General features: G+C 32.5%; 1 protein-coding gene across 4 annotated transcripts in view; it reads right to left on the bottom strand.

Annotated features, from left to right (window-relative positions):
• Positions 1–15,783: 15,783 nt before the first annotated feature.
• Positions 15,784–25,986, bottom strand: part of LOC143255860 (CCR4-NOT transcription complex subunit 6-like) — a 79,168-nt gene continuing 68,965 nt past the window's right edge. For all 4 annotated transcript variants that reach the window (XM_076512190.1, XM_076512191.1, XM_076512189.1 and 1 more), the window contains 2 exons: positions 24,637–24,814; positions 15,784–23,264 (listed from right to left, as the gene is read on the bottom strand). In XM_076512190.1, coding sequence (XP_076368305.1) covers positions 23,039–23,264; positions 24,637–24,814 — 404 coding nt within the window. In that variant the 3' untranslated portion in view covers positions 15,784–23,038. The remainder of the gene's footprint in view (positions 23,265–24,636; positions 24,815–25,986) is intronic.

The following is a 25,986-nucleotide window of genomic DNA, read 5'->3' as shown; positions in this document are numbered from 1 at the left end:
AATAAACAATATCTGTTATAAAACACAGAAATAGAAAACAAAATGGACCCACAGAAAAAGATGAAAATATGTAACAACAATTACAACAAACCATATCAAACATCTCAATACAACAAAATGAAACGAATTTCGAATAACACACACAAATCAGGCAAAACATAAGATTACTCTCGAAAACAACCATCCTATAAAACCACTATGTTCGAGACAAAAATAGAAAGAACTGAAAAATTTTGTAATGCTCAGCAAAATATATACAACGTGACTAGTTTTATATTTGTAATAAATTACACATAACGAAAAAATGCAGAGTACGTATTCGTATAAAAAATACATTCTTAAATAAATAACCAAAGTGAAGAATATATAACAATATTAATTCTTATCCAATGAAAAGCACAAGGTTTCATTATCTCATCTTAACCTCTACAAGCAGACCCTTAAAACTAACAGTTTACTGTCAGCTGGCTGTGGTAGTCGTGTGGATGATGCTACAGACTCACACCAGGTCTCATATCTTTGATCCAGTTCTAAACACAGCTGACTTCCTTCTCTTTAAGGAAGGAAGATGGAAAGTTTCATCAGTACACCATTCCTTCTCGCAGTTGTAAATACTCCAGGCTTCTGTCCTTTTCATGGCTATCTCTTGACAATATCGTTTCAGCATTGAGATTTGCAGCAGTGTGAGTTGTGCAGTATTTGTAGAAGGTGGAGTCATTGGTGTGCTGATTGTTGGTTGCTACTGACTTAACTAATAGAATCTCTCAGGCAATGAGGTTTTTGCCACCATTGAAGTAGAGGCCCCTCATTCAACTGGATATCATTGTCATGGTTGACGATAGGATTTGGTCAACCAGATGCTCCATGCCTTCATGTTGTCATAGGTGAGCAACAGACTCTCCTTCTCGTAACTTCAAAACACCACCACAAAGCCGAGTCAATACTCGAAAGGATTTCATCTCTGCGAACATTTTTTCAGCTTTGGGGTGCAGTGGTCTGACCAGAAGTGAGTGAACATCTGCTGACACTTGCATAAGGCAGTCACACACCCACTTATGGGATGTTTAGTAGGTAACTTAGAATGTCTTGAAGACTGCCTTGGCTTCTTCACTGGAGTTAAAGTGATGGTAACTTTGGTCTTTAAACCACCTACAGGCTCAGTTCCATCAGCTTCTCCACTGATCTGCTGGTACATCTAGCAAATGTTTGGCAATTACTGATCAGTTTATGATCAACAAGGGCTGCTCACTCTTGAGAGACTTCAGGACTTCGACAAGGTCTCATATATAAAACGTGTCAGTTAGCAATGCACAATCATCCATAGGTTCTGACACATCAAAAATCAGGCCAGTACAAAGATTCTTAAAATCAGCTAAATATTCTAGATCAGTGATTCCTAGCCACTGGTCCATGCACTACTGCCAGTCTACAGGGAGATTTCAAGTTGTCCACAACATGTTTAAAAACTTTGTTTTAAAATATAGTTACTGGAGTATTTTTACATGTGTACTTTAAAAGAACTTTAAAAACCCAATACTGTAGAAAGTGGTCTGTGAAATTTGGGGATCAAAACTAACTGATTTCAGTTACAAAGAGGCTGAGAATGACTGATCCGGATCTTTAATAAAAGGAAAGTTCGTACATACTGTTGATGATGATTGGGTACTCTGACAAACCAACTTATTTAAATGAATTTGAAATTGTTGCTTTTTGAGCACTCTGATTAGGTTTTGTACCACATATTGGGAGGAATGTATATTGTTTTGCTAAATGTTTGAATGGGTTATTTCAATTCAATGATTATTTGATATAGTGGGGTTTAATGTCTCATCAATGGAAATATTAGTAAGAAAATATATAAACAAATACTGACTGCCGTGTTATCATGGTGAAAGCAATTATGTCGTTGCCTCTGGTGTGTCTGCTGCACAAAAATATATGTCTATTGTATATTTTGAAGTTGACAATATGAAGTATGGTTTAGGAGGATGACTATGGCACTTGTGCTATTTCTTGCTACTTTCATTAATGATTGTTCGACAATAAACAAATCTTAAGTTTCGAATAACAAAATACTTTCTTTACTTATCTACCATCATGTTATTTCCGATCAAGGCAATAGTTATAAGGATATTGTGAGAACTATATTTACTTACTGTGTTTTAACATCATTTTTAGTTAATTATATAAATATAAAATCTGTTTATAAAATTAAGCATCATTTTACTTATTTATTTCGGTCATACTTAAATTATTTCCGACAGAAAGATGGCGTGAACAAGTAAGTTACAAAACCTTCTACATTAGAAGCACTGGTGTAAGGTATTGGTTTACAGTTTTACTCCTTTCACCATTGGCACCAGACTTGCTTTCACAACCAGAGTATGGTGAAAGTGTCTGTTTGTTTATTGTTAAGTGAAAAACTACTAAGTTGGTTGCATGTGCTGTGTCCAACATGGGTACCACAACCCGAATTTTATCGTTATAAGCCCTCAAACTTACTGCTGAACGATTAGGGGCCATTCATAGTGAAATTATTGTACTCTTGGATTTATAAGCCTGTTTTCAGGGGTTTGCAGTAGACTATACCAACCCAAACTAGAGAAGTAGAATGTATTAATTGCTAAGTTTCAGAAATGATTTCATCCAACCAAGAAAAAGAGTGTTTATTAGAGATAATATAGGACAGACAAAGTGAAAACTGTTGAACATTTAATTTCCCTTCAAGATGAGTTTCTTTAATAGACAAGATGTATTCCCTGCCAATCCTGAACCAGCAAAACATTGTTTGATTTTGCTGAATATCATGATATAGTAATATACCTCCTTTGCATTCTATTATAACTTTGTTTTACATGTCAGGTGTCAAACAACTGGAAGTGGAAAGAAGTAAAAAATATACATTTCAGATAAAATCACTACTGGAAGACAATACCTTGAATTGGACAAATGGAATTTTAAAAATATGCTGCATAAAATACAGATTAATTTTCTATTGAACTGTATAGCTAGCTATAGAGGAGCGAGTACATTGTAGTAAAACCCATTTTGGAACCTCAATACGTCATTATAGTCTATGTAATCATATCTGATCATATTCTATTTGACAGTATATCTTGACACTAGCCTTGTAGCATACTTTCTGTTACAAAAGACATAAGTTTAAAACTGTTGTGTACAGAACACACAACTCCTTCCTGAAGGCTTTCCAAGATATATCTAATGTGATTGATTGATTGTTGGAAATTAATCACAAAGCTGCACAAAAGGCTATCTGTGCTGTGCTCATTAAGATTATCACAACTAGGTTTCTAGCAGCGGGAGTCCACAGACATACTGCTGTGCTCCTGGGGAGCATACTCTCAGTCTTTCTAATGGTAGGGTATTGAGTTTCATGGAAGTTTAGATAACAATAGCCACAAGAAAAAGTCCAGAATGAAAACTAACTTGTAAAGACGACTGAGCAGGAAACAGTATGCATAAACTTTTGAAACTATACAAGTTACCAAACTAGAGAGGATTTGATATTCAGGTTTGATGATGTACAGTAGGTAAGAACTGGGCATTACAAGAATGTGGAAATTTGAAATACATATTTGCGAGATAATAAAATGAGCGTATAGAACAGAGGAAAAAATCGCATGTTATTTTACAACAAGGACAAACACAAGTTCTGATTATTCACACCAAAACATTCTCGGTTCTTGACAGCATGAACTCGGTCGTCTTCAGTGTAACATTGGAATAAAAATGACTGTTGGAATTGAGAAAAAACATCAGGATTCTTAAAACGAAAAAAACCAGTAAGACAGTGTATATACTGCACTGCCAAACAAAAACACTCAGTATGTTATCCCATTCTAGATATCCCACATTAGTGACCACTTACATTTTACATTTTCAAGGTAGATTAATTCCCAACTCATTTTTATTTTTACAGTTCTTCCACTTAGGTATGACTCATATCCAAAGGAAACGATGAAACAGAAGCAGGACTAAGTACGTGTACGCACTATGGAATAACCACTGTGGTATGTAATCTTAAACATGAATCTATATGAATTTCTCGTATAATTCTATTAAAGTAAGAATGATACTTAGATGTCAAAAGATAAAGATGACAAACATTAGGGGCCTGGCATGGCCTAGCGCGTTAAGGCGTGCGCTTCGTAATCTGAGGGTCGCGGGTTCGCGCCCGAGTCGCGACAAACATCCTCGCCCTCCCAGCCGTGGGGGCGTTATAAAGTGACAGTCAATCCCACTATTCGTTGGTAAAAGAGTAGCCCAAGAGTTGGCGGTGGGTGGTGATAACTATCTGCCTTCCCTCTAGTCTTACACTGCTAAATTAGGGACGGCTAGCAGAGATAGCCCTCGAGTAGCTTTGTGCGACATTCCAAAAAAAAAAAAAAAAGACAAACATTAAAGATTGGGCATGTGCCACCCTGTTTTGGGTCTGGCCATCCTCCAGCATCTGGACCGCCCTGATCACCTCGTTCTGTTAGATGGCGCCTGACTGCTTGGATACACAATATAAAGGTACATACTGACAAAACGAGCCGCAAAAGATCCATGTTGGTGTTTGTTTAGAGAATTAATGAGGAATGCATAGTTTCACATAACAGCCTTATATAGGGTACCTTGAGTTGTATTCTCCTTGAATGAGGTGAGTTTCGTTTAAGTTGCTTCAAACTTCACTCGCAAGCTTAAAAAATACACTTGTAGACAAACGGATGTGTTTTTCATAATAAATTTAGTTATGACAAAAATATACTAAAATATCTACTTATTCCTTTAATTTTTTGGACAGTATATGTACGTTCCAAACAAATTCTGAAAATTTCATGTTTATACGTTCATTTGTAATGAAGTTATAAACTTTTAATGTAATGCACCCCTATTGGTACCAACAGCCAAAAGAATGTGGCAATCAGCATTAATTAAAAATAATAATTTGGCAAAGAAAAAGTTAAAGCAGCTCAAAGTTATAATCAGGGGTTCGATTCCCCTTGGTGGGCTCAGCAGATAGCCCGAGGTGGCTTTACTACAAGATAACACACACACCCTCTCGTCTGTAGAATAGGAATTAGAAATGGTGAAGATAATCCTTGTGCAGCTTATCGAATATCTCATATAAACCAATTCAAGCAATGACACCAGCAGTTGCAAACTAACTACCAGAACTGTTGCTTATGTGACATGTAGTTAGGAGACGGTTGCAAATTGTTTATTTGAATTGACAGATTCCATAAAACTTTCTTTTTTGAAAACATCCCTGTCCATGTTTTGTTTTTGTTTGTCCATTAATCTAAAACCTGTACATTCTTAAAGTGCCTATCCATAAAAACGTTTTCTTTGTCCATTAACCTAAATATCCATCTACTTTTAGTCTAAAATGTATTCATTGCGAATTTTACAATCTTGCTTGAATGTTTACTGATATTTAGTTTTATTCTTGCGTGGACAAAGAACAGTCAGTTAAGTTCACAATTTTTTTCCTCTTTCCTTTACGGCTGTCAATATTGCAGTCCAGAAAAATACTATACTGATTATTACACGAGGGTCATGACTTTTAATGCATTAGTATACTAAATCTTACTGTGTTTTGAGATATTTACCTGTTACCTGTCTTACATTATTAATGCTTTCGCTACGAGTAAGATAACTTGCTAATGTCACGACATTTACAGTTTCTTATTTTTAAAAATAAAATGTTCTTTTGTTGATTTGTAAGTTAGTACATTTTAATTTCTTTATTACAATCGTCTTGTCTATAGCCTTCATAAAAGCAATTAGATCGTTAGATCTATCACATTAGGTTTGGTCTTTTATTTTATGGAATATGTACATTTAACGCCAAAGTCCCAGACGCTTTTGCAGAAAAAACATTAAGTCGCAATAAATGGTACACCAAACCAAGTTAACCAATCAGTTACAAAGTTCAAAAACTGTGAAATGTAAGAAATTAATTGACGTATTCCCAACTAATTTTGTTTTTGTTTCTGACCTTCATACAAAGCTACACAACAGCTGTCTACACAAGCAATTCTTAATTTTGAACTGGTAGATTGGAGAGAAGGCAATTAACGAGCAGTAACCTCTACTATTCCTTGGGATTTGGACACCTTGTAACGTACATACGGCTTGTTTTAATGTGGGAAAAAGACGCAAACAGTTGACCCTCGAATCCACAGTCCAGGCATTCAAATTCCTTTTAATCATCCCCAGTAAGCAGTAAAACGAAAATTTAAATATAGAAGGTAAGAGTCTCAAAATTTGTTTATGTTGTTCTTTTAGTTTTATATCGAGAATTGTTGGTATTTTATGCTGATATTCACAGGATTCTATAAAGTTCAACGAAATAGTTCTAGGTCTATTAACTAGTATTCGTTATGACTATTGGCTAGACACACACGACCACAAAACGAGATAAATCACAAGTACAGAAACATTGATTAGTTTTCGAAAAAGAAATTAGAAATCTCTCATCCTTAGCAAAAACGTTCGCAAATCAAATACAAAAGTTGATTACAGAGTAATTTTACATTAATAATAAAAATTAACTTCAATTTATTTAAAGTGCATTAAGGCATTAAAATGGAACATAATTTTTAACGTTTATAATATAACCTAATATATCTTGAACATGTGTGATGATGTTTTCAGTATCCAGGTGTCAGCAATAAATTTACTGTCTTACAACTCTGAAGCTGGCCCAGCATGGCCGAGTGGTTAAGGCACTCGACTCGTAATCCGAGGATCATAGGTTCGAATTCTCCTCACGCCAAATATGCTCGCCTTTTCAGCCGTGAAGGAGTTATAATGTGACGCTCAGTCCCACTATTCGTTAGTAAAAGAGTAACCCAAGAGTTAGCGATGGGTGGTAATAACTAGCTGTCTTCCCTCTAATCTTACACTGCTACGTTGGGGATGGCTAACGCAGATAGCTCTCGTGTAGTTTTGCGTGAAATTTAAAAACAAACAACACTAAAATACAGAATTCGATTCACCGTGGTAGACAGAGTGTAGATATGACAAAACAAATTTATGTAGTTTGTACTTTACTTATATAAGTACTTTACTTTATTCGTAGTAATAAAACTAAATTTCAAAATACATTATAATATTCTTGTTACATAAGTAACACGTCTGTCACTTAAAAAAAGAAATATAAAAAGAGTATACTGTTATGTAATTTACTTATCATGAAAATTAAACTTCTCTAACTCTTTGCTCATTAAAATTCATGCATATCTAGAAACTGAAAATGAGTTATTAGATAACAACGTTATTCTGAAACTGGGGGTGGGCACTGTTATATTACTTGATGAAAATACTTTGACGTCCAGTTTACGTAACAATAACAAATCATTTTTATTTTCTACTGAACATTTCTTAATAGGCTTGTATACTTTGTAACTTGTTGTAAGCTTACGTTTGTAACCACTCTAACTGCTCTGTACTAACGCAAACTTCCTTGTAACAACGCGATAACTGACACAGACCTGAAAACGTGGACACACCGACTTATTCACTCTACCGACTAGAAACCAACACTATTTTCTTGATTTTCTCTGCAAATTTACCAAATGTTTACCTCGTCCGTATTTATAATCTAATCCTTGTTTTATATATTTATCAAACCTCTTGTTCGTTACTGTTTCCAAATATCTAGGAATAACTTCGTCTTAACGTGATGCGCACTCTAGCCAACATCCAAATTATAGAAAGAAGTTTCTCTTTCCTAAGTACAAAAATAAAACACTACCTTAAACATCTGTTTACCATATCTTTTGTACGGCCAGGTGGTTAAGGCGCTCTACTCGTATTCTGAGGGTCACGTGTTCGAATCCCCGTCATACAAAACGCGCTCGCCCTTTCAGCTGTGGGTGCGTTATAATGTCACAATCAATCCTACTGTTCGTTGGTAATAGAGTAGGGCAACAGTTGGCGGTGAATTGTGATGACTAGCTACCTTCCATCTAATCTTACACTGCTAAATTTGGAATAGCTAGCGTAGATAGGCCCCGTGAAGCTTAGCGCGAAATTAAAAAACAAACAAACATTACCTTTTTGGTGTTTTGTTTTTCTTCCGAATCCCATGATATACAAATGGGATTGGATATCTTGTCCCATGTTTTCACTGGTGAAATGTGTTATGGGTAGCTAAGTGAATCCACTAGTCCAGGGATGGACAACTTATTCTTCATAGTGGCCACAACTGTAGCTAATGAAAACAACGTTGGCTACACTATTAAAAAAAGAAAAGATAGTTTAATCAAAATAATTACAGTTCAGCTAACCTTTTGCATTAGCAACTCCATCCTTGATGATTCTCTGGAAGTAGTCTCAAAAGGAACAATAAGCTCTTCAGCAAGTTATATTGTTGCTACGAAGTTCTTATCCAAAGTTATCCAGCTAATCACTCTCAAACAGGTGTACTTCAAAAGACGATAATGGTGGATAACATTTGGCACTGATCGTCTATTATTCTAAATTCTATAGACCACATTATTGATTCTTTTCAGCATATTATATAACACATCCTAGCACTTCTATTAGTTTGAAGTTTGTTCTTGCTTTGAGTGAGGATTATACCTATATACCTTGCCAATTGGACAGAATCCAGTCTCAGCAGCATTTATATCATAGTGACTTTTCATTTCAACTCTGATTTAAGCATAACTCGGGTAAAGTCATTTAAGATACTGATAGTGTTCCTTAATCCTTCTACACATTCTGTGTATTTTCAGAACGAGAATAGAGAAGATCGAATGCCACTAAATTCTCTCCCGAACGTCAATCATGATGGTGTGTTTCCTGTAGCTTCATATATTGCTGTTCAATAATAGTTGAAGATCCTGATCCCACATTTTTATGTTCATCCACATACATGGTTAACTGCTCTAACGTGCAGTTGTATCTCTATATCATGCCATCAGAAAATGGATGAAGAACTATTGTTCTGGTCCTTTTTTATTACAATTACCTGATCCATTTTCCACAAACAAGTTTTATTCAAAGCTCCATTGGTACATCATATCTTGAGAAAATTTCACTGACAAGTTTCCTTGCTAGGGTTTCTGGTCCATGGTTAGGAGCAATATATGCTTCTAATCATTTGGTGAAATAGTCTACCATAGCTATGATGTATTTATTCCTACTGTTACTCCATGACATGGGACTAAACACACTGACAACAGCTCTCTCAACTAATACTCCAACACAATACTGCTGTAATTTCCCATGAATTTTTTCGTCCACAACAGAGTTCATATGTTTTACACCAATTCTTCACAGAGCCCCGATATCAAATCCAATAGAAATATTATCTTATTTGTTCCCATGTCTTCTTAACACATAGGTATCAGACTGTTGGAATGGCGTGGAGATGACAAAGTACTTCCAAACGTAGTGTATATGGAAGTAACAACTGTAGTTGTTGTTTCTATCCACTGGTATCTTTCTATTTCTGACATAACAAGCCCTCCTGCAAACATAAGACATTCAACTATGCCCAACACATCTTTCTTTTCGAAATCTATGAAGCAACTATTGCTATGAGGACCTCTTTACACTATTATTGGCCCATTGAACAATAAGTTCTAAACTGCAATTTTGTTTGAACATCATTCAGGTAAGTGTTGGGGAATACTAGTTCATCATTACCGCTTTTAGATGTCATATCTTGGACTGAGTTTTGCTATACTTAAGATTGGTCATCTCTATTATCTTGTGCTTCCCTCTTTTCAGTATGTTTACACTCTTCATTCACACGTGGTCTTCAAAATAATGCAGCAGCATTCCTGTGGTTCCATCCAGGTCAGTGCATGATGTTAAAATAATACACCTGAAGTTACTGGGACCATCTTACTATTTAGTCTTCTGTTTTAACACCAGCTACATCAATACTCCATGATCTGTTTAAAGTGTAAACTCTTGTTCACATAGATAACGATAGAAGTGACTCAGGACTTACACTCTCTTAGTAGTTCTTTTAAGTTATACAGTACCTCCTTTCCAGTTTTCACTGCTTGGCTATAATTAACAATCTGTGTTGTGTTTGTAATACAACTGTTCCCACTGTAAAATCACTAGAACCTGTGTCTAAAATATCATTCTGACCTTTTTAAAATTAATTTAATCTGCTTTTCTCCTAATTTGCTGTCTTATTTTTCCTAATCTTTTTTTTTAATTTTCAACCTGCTTCCCGTAAATCTTGTTTTAATAACTTTATCAAGTAACAATTCTCTCAGTCTAAGACTCTTGGCCACAATTTTCACAGTTGACGTTCAAGTGTACTCAAAGTTCTCTTTTCACAAAAATAATCTCACTTTTGACACCAGCAGTGTTTCTCGTTACCGGGTTCTTTTAGATTATTTGGTGAAAATAATTTAATGTCCAGTCCACGTAACAATAACAAATTCGTTTTGTTTCGTCCATGACGCTTATTAATAGTCTTGTATACTTTATAATTTGTTGCGGGCGAAAGTTTACAACTATGCTAACAGCTCTATAAAACGTAAAAATTAACTTACCTGCACGCAGTACTTCTATAAGTATGAGGGCTATTCAAAAAATACGCGGACTGTTTGAATTGCGCGGCTCCAGTTGGTTCCAGGGGAATCCGCTTGGTGTCGCTAGGTTCGCACAGATCAGCTGATTACGACGCCATTTCCCGATTGCAGATATCTTCATTTGTGTATTAGCTACGCGGTTTTAAGTGAAGTGCGATTTTTTCGTTTGGCAGATTTCAGAATGAATGACCTGAAGGAGCAACGACTTGCTGTGAAATTTTGTGTTAAACTTGGAAAATCTGCGACTAAAACTTTTGCTATGCTTAACACGGCTTACGGTGATATTGCTATGAATCGTACGGCATGTTTCAAGTGGCATCAACGTTTTAAGGATGGTCGACAGTTCATTGAAGATGATGAGCGTCCTGGACGTCCTTCCACGTCAACTGACGACCCACACGTCGACAAAATCAACACCCTGGTGCGGGCAAATCGACGTCTGACTGTCAGGGAGCTTGCTGAAGAGTGTGGGATATCAGTTAGATCTTGTTACGAGATTTTGACCGAAAAATTGAAGATGCACCGCGTTGCTGCGAAATTCAGCCCTCAGAACTCGTGAGTTTTTGGCCAAACACTCGATCACTGTTCTTCCCCACCACCCCTACTCACCTGACCTTGCTCCTTGCGATTTTTTCTTGTTCCCCAAACTCAAAAGACCCTTGAAAGGAAGAAGATTTGAGACGATTCCCGAGATTAAGGCAAATGCGACGAAGGAGCTGGAGAACATTACAAAAGAAGCGTACCAGGACTGTTTCAACAAGTGGAAACACCGTTGGGATAAGTGTGTGTGTTGGGGAGGAGAGTACTTTGAAGGGATCCAAGACCTGTAACTTCAAAATAAAGTACATTTTCTTTTATGATGTCAGTCCGCGTATTTTTTGAACAGACCTCGTATGTTATCCAAAACACATCCGAAAACGTTAGCACACTAACTGATTCACTCTACCTGCTATCTTGATGCTTCGTTGTTACACAGAAAACTTACCTAAATAATTGACTGACTCACTTGTATTTATAACTTAATCCTTGTTTTAGATATTTTGCAAATCCTCTCGTTCATTAATATTTCCAAATAGTGTAGGACTAACATGATCATAACGTGGTATATCTTCTAGCTAACATCTACATTTTAATAATATATATATATATATATATATACTGTAAAAGTATATATCGTTGATTTCCTATTTGTTTTATTATTTCAGACAAGTGCTACCATAGCGTTCTTAATGTATAAGACATACGTATTAACCACCACTTTAGCGCTTTAACGGAATTTATTTTATCATTTTAAAACATCAATATGAGTAAAGCCTCTATTATTTTCTTCAGTTTTGTTTATTGTAGTAATAAAGTCATTTATTTTAATAACGCTAATTATTACTGGATAAAAACATAATAAAAATAAAATATAAGCTGTAACATTAACGTAACATAATGTTTAAAGACAACAAGGGACTTGTTGGTCCATCTCCGCTTTACCAACCTCTAAGCCAAACTAAAACTACTGAACAAATTTAAAATAATTTAAAGCCAGCCCTTATCATTCACATATCTTTCTTTTAAATCACTCAAATTTACTGCCTCCATAACATCCGAAGCCAACACATTCCATAGGCCAACCACTCTATTTGAAAAACAAAATTGTTTTGGCTGAAGACGTCTTCCATCTTACCTAAATTTATACTTGTGTCCTGTGGTTCTTATATATATATATATATACTGTAAAAGTATATATCGTTGATTTCCTATTTGTTTTATTATTTCAGACAAGTGCTACCATAGCGTTCTTAATGTATAAGACATACGTATTAACCACCACTTTAGCGCTTTAACGGAATTTATTTTATCATTTTAAAACATCAATATGAGTAAAGCCTCTATTATTTTCTTCAGTTTTGTTTATTGTAGTAATAAAGTCATTTATTTTAATAACGCTAATTATTACTGGATAAAAACATAATAAAAATAAAATATAAGCTGTAACATTAACGTAACATAATGTTTAAAGACAACAAGGGACTTGTTGGTCCATCTCCGCTTTACCAACCTCTAAGCCAAACTAAAACTACTGAACAAATTTAAAATAATTTAAAGCCAGCCCTTATCATTCACATATCTTTCTTTTAAATCACTCAAATTTACTGCCTCCATAACATCCGAAGCCAACACATTCCATAGGCCAACCACTCTATTTGAAAAACAAAATTGTTTTGGCTGAAGACGTCTTCCATCTTACCTAAATTTATACTTGTGTCCTGTAGTTCTATAATTCTCGCCATTGAGCATGAAAAATGTTGATGCATCAACATTATCAATTCCCTTTACAATCTTAAACACTTCAATCAGATTCCCCTCTAACTGTTCTTTATCCAAGAGAAAACAACTTAAAGGATCTTAATCTGCATTTCAGTAACAGTTAGTTGTATGTAGTGAAGCAAAACAAAACAGCAACATTAGTTATTACTAGGTATTTTAACTAAACTAGTATAACTACTGAGGCCTGCGATGGTCAGGCGTTTAGAGCGTTCGACTTGCAATTTGGTGTTGTAGATTTAGATCATCTTCCAACCAAACATGCCTACCTTTTCAGCTATGGAGGCGTTATAATGTTTCGATTATTCTCACTATTCGTTGGTAGAAGAGTAGCCCAAAAGTTAGCGGTGGGTAGTGATGACTAATTGCCTCTCCTCTAATATTTCGCTGCTAAATTAGGGACAACTCTGCGCGAAATTTCAAGCAAAACATTTATTAATATCTTCTAATAAATGAATTACTATAAACATCCAATTCATCTAAGACACCATTAATAAACATACACACAAGGTTTTCTGCCGAACATGGCTTTAGTTCTACGACACAACTTAAAATTATAAATAATTTTACATTATGACCCTATATAAATTCTATATATGAAAAACACCAACACAGTATGTTTTCAAAGTAGGATTTGTTTTGAACTATGTTAACAGGTTCTTACGCAGTACAACAACTTTACTAAAATGTGAAAGAAAAGCGATGAAACCTCGTTATTTTTATTCTCAAAGAAATGTTTAATATCACATCTCCAGATTATTAGTCATACTAGTGAATTCTGAAAAATGAATTCATAAACAGGTAACTTTTATTTTAAAGGTTGACCTTTAGCTGTTGAGTTTAGGAACTTTTTTTTTATCGATAGAAAAACTTCAGTATCAGTGAAGCCTAACGGTGCTTGAAGCTTGAACTCCCAATACTCGAAAAGTAACGTTACATACTGCTACAACTTTAACACCATGATAATTCTATTTGACCACTACCACTGTAGCTTTCGTGGTCATATTCCTAACTTGGTGACATAAACTTAAGACAATAACAACAACAAAAAAGTTAGCACAAATTAAAAAACCAAATAAACCAAGAGTATGAAAGTACTTTTAGAAATATAAAATTAGCTACCCAACCTTAACAAAATAACAAACTTTTATTTCATTTTATTTGTAGTTACGAACAAAGCTACACAACGCGCTATATATGCTGTGCCCACCACACATATCGAAACCGAGTTTACAGCGTAATCAATCCGCGGACTTACTGCTCTGCTGTACTGTAACAGATAACTGTCCAAAATGTAAATTTATGTAACACAATTCAACCTGAGTAGCATATATTCAAATACTAAAAGTTTATTTATTTCAAAATCATAGGCACACCTCTAGTTAAGAAAGTTATTTCACACTTTAATAGCTACCATTTCCTATATTTCCACTGGTTACTTAAGCTTCCATTGCAAAATTTGTCTAAACTGTACAGGGGGTGGAGCAAAAGAGTATACCAAATTGTCGAAAAATACACTTTCAAGGTTAAAAAGACTACATAAAAAATTCCAGTTTTAATAAATTACAATATTACCATCTCTAATTTATCATATTTTGGGCAACATTAAGTTCTTAACAAATTTTACATTGCACAAATATGTACCCTTTATTATGATCATAATCAAAAGTTACAATAGTAAGGGCCTCATTCTGTACACATCCCAATATGCAAATGGTTTTCTACAATTTTCAATATAGAAGTATAGTGAAAGTGAAAACAAAGCATGAAAATTAAAATTACAGTATGTTCAGTGATTTATTATATGAATATTAGAACTACCGAAATATAAATCTCTGATAAAAAAAATAAATAAAACATCACAGTGGCTGTAGATGATTTCCATACTTTACATTTACGTGTCACACTTTTTAAGTTTTTTTGTATTTGACATTAATCAGTCATATTTTGCTTGGTTCCAAAATTATGAATAATTACACCAACTTACTAAATATGTGGGATAATGATCATGCAAGCTGTTTTATCAAGTATTTTGTAAACTGAGAAAGTAAATTACAAATAAACAACTACATACAAAACAAATACTTTTCTTTCAAGCATATCAGTTGAAATTTATATATTTCCGAAATGTAATTCATATACAAACGTCAATAAATTCCATACAATTAAAAGTTTACTAGCATTAGCCTATCAAATACTCTTAAACCATAGTTACCATGCTCGACACAGAAGTATTTTGTTTGGGTAGGTTATTTTGTCATATATACACTGCACAATATTATTTTTCAGATGGTGAAAACGAATGTTCTATTTTGGAATGCTAAGCCTTCTCAAGCCTCTTCTACTGCCACCCCCAAATTATGATATACATTTATTGTAAAGAAAAAAGAAAAGCCAAATCATGAAATACAATTACTTCTTATTTAAAGTTTAGCATCACTCACTAAAGAAAACTTTGTCACAAGCCACATTACCTATTAATTCCTTTCACAAATTGAAATTTTAAATCTGTAACTCACACCAAGTCTGGTCTACCTGCAAGTTTTTCTATAACAGCATTCATTTCTTGTTTCTACAATATACAAGATCACGCTTATTTATTCACTAAGACATAAAGTGAGTCCAAAGAAATACGTCAGAATTAGTTTTATTTTTATGTGGATTTATATTTTAACAAATATTCAATAAAGACAAACGGTCACAGCAGGAGGGAGGTTGCATTCACATGATACTTTGTAAAGGAATAATATTAATTGTGAACATTACATATCTGATTAAGGTAAAAATAGCTAAACACTTATACTGGTTATTACGTTCATTTTCACATTAAAGGCTTAATGATGAGGTGTTCCACCTTTGCAATAAAGAAATTCAAAAGACACTACAGAGGTGATTATATATAAGGAATTGCATTTATTAATATGACATTACAACATCTATGGTAATTCAAATGTTACTTTACTGTGGAAATAATTTAGTTTAGTAATGAAACAACTGCCTATATGTTTCACCAGAAAGATCATTGCATTCTGAAAATGTCAAAATCAATTAAAAACCTCATTTTTAGATTTTAAACTTTGCTATTTGATTTCAAAATGGGCTTAGTACAAATGTTAAAATTAACTTCAAAATAAAATAAAAAACCAACATATATATATATATATATTTAGTGGAAATAAGAAAGATAATCACCTCAGCTTCTACACTGTAATAATTACAAAATAAGACAAATAATCATTTTAAATCAGTCACAAGCCTTGTCACCTTAGCTAGGTTAACAACTGAAAAAGTTACTTAGAAAATGGAGGTGGACATTATCAATGTACATGCAGAATAAAAGTTGTTACATTGTAGTTATTCAGCGATCATGAAAATAGTTTTTGATCATAAACATTTCATTTTCTTTGACTCAAAGGATTCCTTATGGCCCACCTTGTGTTTCTTAACTGAATATGCATGAGGTCACCTATACACACAAGTTTACTACATGTATTTACACGAAGTGTTGCAAAAAAAAATCAGGTGTGTTACAAGTGTTTGTACTCCAGATATGTCTGTAAACTGACAATGTCAGTCTGATTCAGACACCGACAAGTTGGTGTGCAAGATGAAATTCACATGAAAAATAAAAACGCCTACAGCCATTGTATGGTATGCATATTGAATAACATCCAGCATATCAGTATTGCATATCTATAGTTGTTTTTCAGTATTCTTGTATATCTTATCTGGTGTTTACTCTCTTCTACCACAAACTGTCCCTAAATAAGCAAATTAGGGTAAAATGAATAGCTGATAACTCCAACATTAAGTATCTAATACAATATCAAATAACACTCAATAAAAGATAGTTGCATGCATACTTTGAGTCTCACTTATGCATGTAGGGTGGTTAAATGGAAATATATTCCATCCTTTTACTAATAAATCAAAAACTAGTTTCACCTATTCACTTCACTATTATAAGTACTACAAATAATGAACACTAGCAACAGTCTTTATCAGTTTGCAGCAATCTGTACCTGTCATAACCACAAGAATTACTCTATTAATACCAACCCCAGAGTAGTAATGTAATACAACAATACAACAGTAGGAGAGAAATATCATAAAATTGTATTTCAAAGAATATACAATTTACTTTTATTCTACATCAAACATCTTTATGGTGCTATAAATGTTTACATGCTTTTTCTTATGCCAAATGTATTATAATAAGCTGTTATATAAAAATACATAAATTAATCAGTGTACTTCAAGCTATCTGGTATGAATATAATTACTGAATCCAAGACTTTCTTTGAATGTATGCTTGCACACAAGTGTATAAAAATAAACATGGCTTATGTACAAGATAAGGACCATGTTCTTTATTTTCAATGTGCAGCAAGAAACAGGATGTAGTGTTATACATGCTACAGTTTCAGGTTTTAAACTCAAGGAATACATATTTACTAGTTCTTCTTCTTTAAAAATATTTATTAATCTTTAATTCAATCTTCATTTGATGTTTACACAAAGAAAGCCTTTCATATTTCCTATTTTAGAGACCTTGTTTTATCTACAACAGAATTATATGTATGGTGTTTGAAAATGTCTTTTACTCACACTATTTATCATCTTTAACAACAGAATTCATTTCCTGAGAATGTTGATTAAATACATACTTATGTGTAAAAATTAGATCTTTTCTCAGCATTCTTTCTTTGAACTAAGTCTGCTACAAAATATCTTAATATATTTGGTTTCATCAGTTTCTTGTTTTGATTTGCATTAGAAAGGACTAGACTCAATGTTTCTAAGGCCCTTCTTATTTTTTTTGTATTGAAATAACTACTCAATTAAAATTACCAGGTCCTTGTTTTATTATGAAAAATTAACAAATCATTTCTTAGAAATTATAAATCTTGAAGAATTTATTTTGATCTGTATTTGAAATAGAAACTAGCTTACAATCGTCATTCACACATGATTATCAACATCTTACAATTTGTTCGTTTTTTGTGAACTTGCAGTAACTAAACTGTTCAAGTCACAAAACTTTGTTTAATCTCTATTTGCAAGGATAACAAGAATGGAACCCTTAAAATTCTTGTTTCAGTATTTGCCTTTGTGTATTAATGTTTTACCATAACTTAAACAGTATCTCTAAAGACTAAATATCTTGTGTCTTATGATTACTTATCAAAGCTGCAGGAACCCCAAAATTTGTATAAAACAGTCCTTAATGTTCAGTTCAGAACAGTAAACAGCTTGTACTATACAGTCTTATCTTCATTTGTTATAGGAAAGACTAGAGTTTATGTGATAAGAACCTTGGTTCAACGTGTATATTGTTGACAACACATTTTTATGTTCATGGTCTGGTTTGTATCTGCAAAGATTTTATCATTCATTTCTTAAGATCTTTGGTTTTTGTCTGTATCTACAAGAACTAGATCTTCAGATAAATTACACAAGATAAATGCATATTAGAAAATTACTTAAGTCAAATGCCATAAAACAAAAATGCCAATGTCAAAGAATTTCATATGAAGAACATAAAAAGACTCCAAGTTACAATATGTCATACTAAGCACAAAAACATAAATCAATAATTCACATCAAAATGCATAATTACTTAAAAACACACATGCAAACAAAATCTGGTATTAGGAAAAACAATACAGAACAAACCAAAATTTACTTATGTGACATGCACCTAAGTAAAAAAAAAAAAAAAGTGTCCTATAATATATACCACATGCTTAACTACCTCATTGCAATGATACCCAACATTTGAAGGTGATTAGTAGCGAGTGTATTATGTACAATTTTTATGCAGATTACATCGTAAAAAAATGCCTACTAAATGGTGACATGCAATTTTACACTGGCATTGAATATCTTTTTATTTTGAAAATGTATACAAGATGAACTTGTAGAGAATATTTTGTACTGATATGAAATGCACTTTTTTCACAGAAAGTACTTAATAGATTAAATGCTTTTTTTTGAGTGAATATTGTTTTTAATTTTCTTAAATACAAAAAACACAATATTATGGAAATATCTTCTCAGTACAAAAAATTACCAATAACAATCACTAAGACAGCAAAGGATACTGTTCAGTGTTCTTAGTGAGAATTAAGATTTTTGGACGGTGTATTTTGCATTCACCGTTAGCAAGACAATGATAAAAATTAATGAACAGGATGAAAATGCAGTGTTAGCACTACATGTTAGAAAAGTTCTAGAATGTATCACCTCTGACTGATAAATCTTGTTTTTAGAAAACATGTTTATAAATAAAGGTATAAGAGTCTAAAGTTTTTAACTGAAGAAATACTCAAGCTTAACCAAACTTGATTGAAAGAAAAAAACTTGTAGTATGAATCCACTTACAGTTGAGAGTATGTATGATTCAAATATTTTTACTATGAGTAATTGTGATGAATCCAGTTATTTCATAACATGTACATCATTAGTTTGAGTTTCTTTCTCATCTGCTAATTTCTGTGAAATTTAAAAGCATAACAAGCTACAAGGATTTAATGGTAGCATCTATTATATATACACATACATACATTGATATAGTTATGCAAATTAAGTACTGAAAAATGAGACCAACTGTTTATGGATTTCATGCATTCTCAATTTCAGTATTCAATGTTAACAGTGTTAAAAAAATTGTCATTTCATAAACCAAATTGTTTTTGTAATTAACATGAGTAACCTAATAACTATCTGCCATAAATGTAAGTTAAGTTAAAAAACATCAAAGCACTTCATCATGAAAGAAGAAGGTTACAGTTTTGGATGAAAGCATGTAGTATTAAATTTTATCATGTTAAAAACTTTACCTAAATCATTAAACAAAGAAATATTTTCACAAAGATTTTGAAAAATACACATTTTTTTACATTCTTAATGATTACTATTCTAACTATTTCTCCTCATTGTGCTTAATATGTACATTTTCCTTTTATAATCCATGATACAGTCAATATACTAGTTATACTAGGTGAAATGAACCACTGACTTCAAGTTCATTGCTTTCTTTATCAACTTAAAGTAAGGGGGAACATAAGTACTTAATGTGAAAATAGTTATTTTTTGATTTTCTGGGTGTGTGTTATTATCGTACGTCTGTTTATCGTAGTTTTATATTTGTATTAGCCTATATAAATTTACAACTTTTGTTACAAAGTTTAAACAAATAAACAGCAGCAAGAGCATGAAAAACAGCATTTCATAGCAGTTCACATCACTAAGTGTTAATGATGTTCAACTCTACTACTATCATTAACTTTGAAATTATCTATTCTTCAAACCTTTTTCATTTTAATGACTGTAAACAAAAACAGTGCACTTCCAAAGCAGGAAAACTTAGCTCAACATGATTTTCAGATAGGTGCTTTCTTCCTTTCTACATTAAACTACCAGTGACTATCTATCTATCTTTAACAAATCTACTGTCAAGGAATTTCCCCAAAAATGTGTGTATGTGTGAGTATAAAATGACTGATGGAAATAGTAAAAACAAATCACAGTAAGTACAGTTGTCTGTGAATTGCTTGTATTTGCTGGAAGACAAGTTTTGTCATTTTTGCAGCACACATGTAACAGTTACTTTGCACTTTTTTCTAAAACAGATACAATTTTCTGGGTTTATAACAAATACAGTTTTTGTTCAAATGCTTCCTTTAAAGTTGAAAGCAAAAATTAAAAACAAAAAAACTATACATGCAATACATGGATGCAAATAAGAAAATGTTGAGGCATTATAGAAACAATTTTGAGATGCTCCTTTACCACATCATGATTCCTTTTGTTTGATAAGCACAAAGTTACAAAAGAGCTACTTGTACTCTGTTCACTGAATGCAATGAACTCAACTATTTACCATTATATGTTCATAGATTTACCATTACCATTTACCAATGAGCTGATGAGGCCCTTTTGGAGTGCCACTGTATAATGGTAGCATTTTTTTTTTTGCAAAATTATATTTTTAATGAACTAAAATTAAATGATATTTAATGTAAAAAATCTTAACTTATTGTGATGCAGCATGTGAAATATACTTCTACTTGGTAAAATCAAGAAAGTTCATTTAGCTGAAAAGGATTGAAACTGAAATTCAAAGGAAATTTAATAATTGTAATGAGATGCAAAGTTTGCTACCTGCAACAATCTTTTCTGTTTATTATACACAAGAAACTCGAGCAGTTAGCAAGTTCATATCTCACTGACAAGTACAAAAAATAACCTATCTTTAGTACTTTACAAAAAAACATGTCTTAAATGCACATTATACATTCAGAAATGATGCTAAAGTACACAGATTAATATGTATTTAGGCACCATTGTCGTAACACACGACAATGAATGTTTGGCATAAACGAAATAGTAAAATTATTATGTTGAACTAGATAAGTTTTTTCTTTCACATGTTGTTTATACTCATGATTAATTATTCAAACTAGAAACACTATTAATACAGTTTCAAGGATATATGCTATTACATAACTTAAGATTACATTTCTGAACTTAATGTAAATTTTTCAACATGTTTTTGTTTATGCTATGTGCATTATTCTATACTTTAAGCTGGAAATGTTAGTCAATTTTAATAACTTTCAAGTGACACACAGGTTTTACTAGTCTTTTAAAATTCCAGGAACTTCAAATGTCAAACTAGTGGATTTGTTTCCATGAAACAAAAAAAGAGAAAATTTATTCACCTAATGATCTAATGAAAGGTTCAACTGTCTTTTAACCAGGAGCAAGTATAGCAACAGGAAAAATTTACCTTCTGTGAAAATTCAAAACAACAAATAGACAATTCTCTAGTGAAAAAGACTGATGTATGTCATTCTTCTGTAACTTTATTCACAAAAAATTGTTTTTAACATTTTTGTAATGCTTTAATAATGCTACTGAAAATGCCCCAAAACTCACCAAATAAACTAAGTTTTGAAAAGTTAAAAAAAAAGGTATGTTTATTATTTTTAATGTGATTTTATAATATACACACATATACACATTTCTGGGAAAATATCCTTTAACTAATTCACAGCAACGTGTAGATGGTTCATGCCCAAAGTGCAAATCTTTACTCCTTTTTGTTTTGAATTCTCATCTTACACGATACAGCTCAATTAACAATGTGTTTAACTCGTTAAAAATTGTAATACTCTAAATATTCCAAAAACAAAATACACAGTAAGCATTAAAATGAACAGAAATAGTTACAGAACGTTTATACTTTTTATTTATTAAAGTTTATTATCTCCTTGTAACAAAATTTGTGCTTATGTTGGGTTCTGAGATTCCTTTTTTTACACATTTTCAAATCTGTGGAAACTTATGTTTGCATGCTCTCCAAAATGAGCTTTAAAACAATTCTTTTTCAACAGATATATTTGCATAAGACACACTACAGTTAATTTTAACCACATGTAAACAAGTGAATAAATCCAATTCATTTACAAAATAATATTAATATTACTATATTGCAAGAGCTAATCTTTCACAAACAATTCAATAATGGTAAAAAGTACACCATTCATAACATCCTGCAACTAACTAATCATGATTTAGTAGAATAAATTTGTCATATAAAACACACACACACACAAAGAAAAACAGCAAGGTCTCTAAAGAAAGAAAAAAAAATCTTGTTACAATGACTTGACTGATACAATTATAAAACACTTTATTTGCTCTGGTTTGTAAGATCCTATACAGCTAGTCATAGATATATGTGTGTGTATATATATACAACTAACATTTACAGCTATCAAATTGAATACACTTATCAATAACACTTGAGACAATTTGAACATTGTTTTTTTTAAAATCACTAAAAAATACATTGGCTGTTCTGTAGATGCAAACTGAAGTTTTATGAAATATATATATATATAAAGGGTGTCTATTTAAAACAGTGTGGGCCCTGAAAGTGAAACTTCTTAAAAAAAGAATGATAAAAACTTTACATTTTTGTGATGATTGGAAGGGATGCATGAATGAGGATGATGTGTGGTACAGAGCTGCTTCTGGAAATGTCAAAGTCGTTGTTACCCCTAATGTAGAGAGCTGTGCCCCAACTGGGCCTATCGGCTAATTCGACCACCTTGTGGCCACAGCAGATATTAAAGCCGCTATCTAGTGTGTATCAGTCCATTGGGTAGAACTGGAAAACTCGACTGAGGGGTGATCTCAAACTCCACAAGTAGTGGGAAATGATCAGATGGGATGTGAGGGTGAGGACAGCCAGCAATCTTATTTTCTTTCAACCATTCTAGGTCTAGTGAGCCTAGGAGCCCAAGAACTTTCATGTGTTTAGTAGGGAAGAAGATGTAATCAATGATACCCTTGAAGTCATACCTGGAATAACATTATAAAAGTTTAATAAGTTTGCAAAAAATTGAAAACTAACATACATGTTGATCCCCAACATCAAGTATAAGATGAAAAAAGATTTAGTCTTAATTTCAGCCATTATCTAAAAATGAAATTTAAAACATAAATCAATTCTGTTGTTGAAATGTTTTTTTAAATTATACTCAAACATTTTTAGTTTTTAAATAACGGGAAAAACATACTGACACCAAAATATAAGTTCTGAGAACTTGGTGACAAAGATGTTAGAAAACAACGTTCGTTTCATGCATTCCTTTTTTTCCAAGTGCCTCAAAACAAAGTCAAAGGACATATGATAAAATAATACGATTTCACTACTGTAAAAATGTAGAACAAGTATTCATGCACAACTGTGCAATATCTAAACATTTTTTAAATTTGCAACTCCCAATTCCATACAAAATCCTGCTATCTGATTTTATCATTTCATATCTGAACACAGCTACTTCACTCACTACTACAACATTCATACAAAGCACACCTTAAACAGTTTGTCTTTAACTTGAAAACAGTAATTCCACACAGAAATAAAACAGTAAAATATTCTACATCATATGATTTTTACTTATTTTTAGGGCTATAAAATAAATGTCAAAAGCTTCAAAATAATTGGACAAGCATTCTAGTTCAAGTTCAGTCCAGTGAATGAGAAAGAAAATGAGAAGAAAATTTTAGCTGTGGAATGCTTATGATTTAAGGTTAACTGTATGGACTATCATGGAGGGAATTTATCAATGATAAGCAAGGTTCTTGATCAGTTAATTTTTACTACAAGCAAAGAAAGAAAATAACACTGCAAATCAACAGATCAAAAATGGATTTTTTTGTTTTTTCTTACAATGAAATATAACACTATGGTGTTAGTTTTACTAAAGAAGAGAATGGTGTTACAGAAAAAGGACTGTCCAAATACAACATCATGGCATTCCTTTTAATATAAAACTGTTAAAGTATTAATCAAAAAGTTTATGTATAGAAAGCTATACATAATAGAAAACATGAGTATTTTAGAAATATGCTAAAGTAAGTATGGATACCCTCCTCTTGAATTCTTACCAACTTTTAAAGCAAGGAACAAAACAGACCACTGTCATTTCAATAAGTACAAAATAAAAATTACCTTTATAGGTGAAAAAGAAATGTAAAGAATATAGAATAAGGAAACAAATTCTTGATGAGCTAATAGCTGAACTAAATAACAACATGCTATCTTTCAGACATTGTTTACATTATGAATTTGACATACTTTATATTCAAGGGGAAGAGAACAGTTTGTTTTCTAAATCAAATGTTGCACTACATATTTCAATACACATTCAGCAAATGTTTAACTTACGTGTAATTTGTGTAAGTCATGAAATCTTCTTTATAAGCATTGGCTAACATGAAACAATGGGTGTAATCACTTGTTTTATCTGTACTACTTAGTTTTCGGAGGCAATCCTTGTAACCTAGTCTCTTAAAGTCTGGGTGATCTGCAGACACTCTTCCAGAAGTTAGAAATTCAACAACACCTAGAAATACATGTTATGTTGATCAGTTCCTATTATGTAGCCACATAAAGTGTTAAAAGTTAATAGTGAGATCGAATCACAGTTACTAAAAGAATATCACTCTGTTCACATCATATTCGGTATTTTAAAAATAACCTTTTGATGTTCAGCTACTGCATTTATTTATAATATTTTCTAATTATGACAGCCAGTTAATTTTTATTTGGGATCAAATGAGAAAGCAATCAAATTTTCTCTAGACTGTCAATTTTAGAAACAAATGAAGTACTAAGTTTTCACTGTTAGTCTAATTATAATTCATAAACACATCTTAAAGTAAAATAGTTTATTCATATAGTTCTTTTTTAACAATAATTTAGTTTATGTCTTATATGCTTTAAGAATCCTATAGTGAATAATAATGGGTTACATTTTTAATTAAAACCACAAATTACTAGTTTATGGTCACACAAGTCTAGGTTTTTCTGTTTCTTTCTTGTATTTGACATAGAGCTACATGAGGGCTATCTATGATAGTTGTTCCTAATTTTGAAAAGATCTACTAGAGAGGGCAGTTAGCCACTCAATTGCAAGTCTTGGATTAATCAATCAGATCCAACAATAGAATTTGAAAACCCTCTCATAATGCACCCATGGCTTAAAACTTCACGGCCCAGCACAATGAAAACTTGACCAAACTTAGCCATATACATTTGGAAAGCAAACAAATCATTAGTTAGAAAATGTTTTCAGACAAAACTCTGAAATCAATGACTTCAAACTTTACTAGATCTTGCAGTGATTCACAACAGTATGTGTTGAAAGGCTATATGTTAATATTATTGAGACAAGTAGATATGCAAGGATTCAAAGATTACAGAGAAGCAGAAATCATGTATGATTTATTTCCATAATACCTACAGCAGTGAAAGAGTAATCCATATCTTATGTTTCCACATGTAACATTTCAATTTTGAAAACATATTCCAAAACTGTTTGTTTCGAATTAAGCACAGAGCTGTACAATGGGCTATCTGTGCTCTGCTAACCACGGCTATTAAAACCTTGTTTCTAGTAGTACAAGTCTGCAGAAATAGCTCTTTACCACTGTGGATGGGAAGGGGGTATCCCAAACTGACTGATTTTACTGAAAAGCAAAAACAGCAGAGAGTATCACTGCTTATAAACATTAT

Source organism: Tachypleus tridentatus, chromosome 7 (genome assembly GCF_004210375.1).
Source record: "Tachypleus tridentatus isolate NWPU-2018 chromosome 7, ASM421037v1, whole genome shotgun sequence".
NCBI classification, from domain to species: domain Eukaryota; kingdom Metazoa; phylum Arthropoda; class Merostomata; order Xiphosura; family Limulidae; genus Tachypleus; species Tachypleus tridentatus.
The sequence above is the reverse complement of the archived record's forward strand: the minus strand, read 5'-3'. Positions and strand labels throughout refer to the sequence as shown.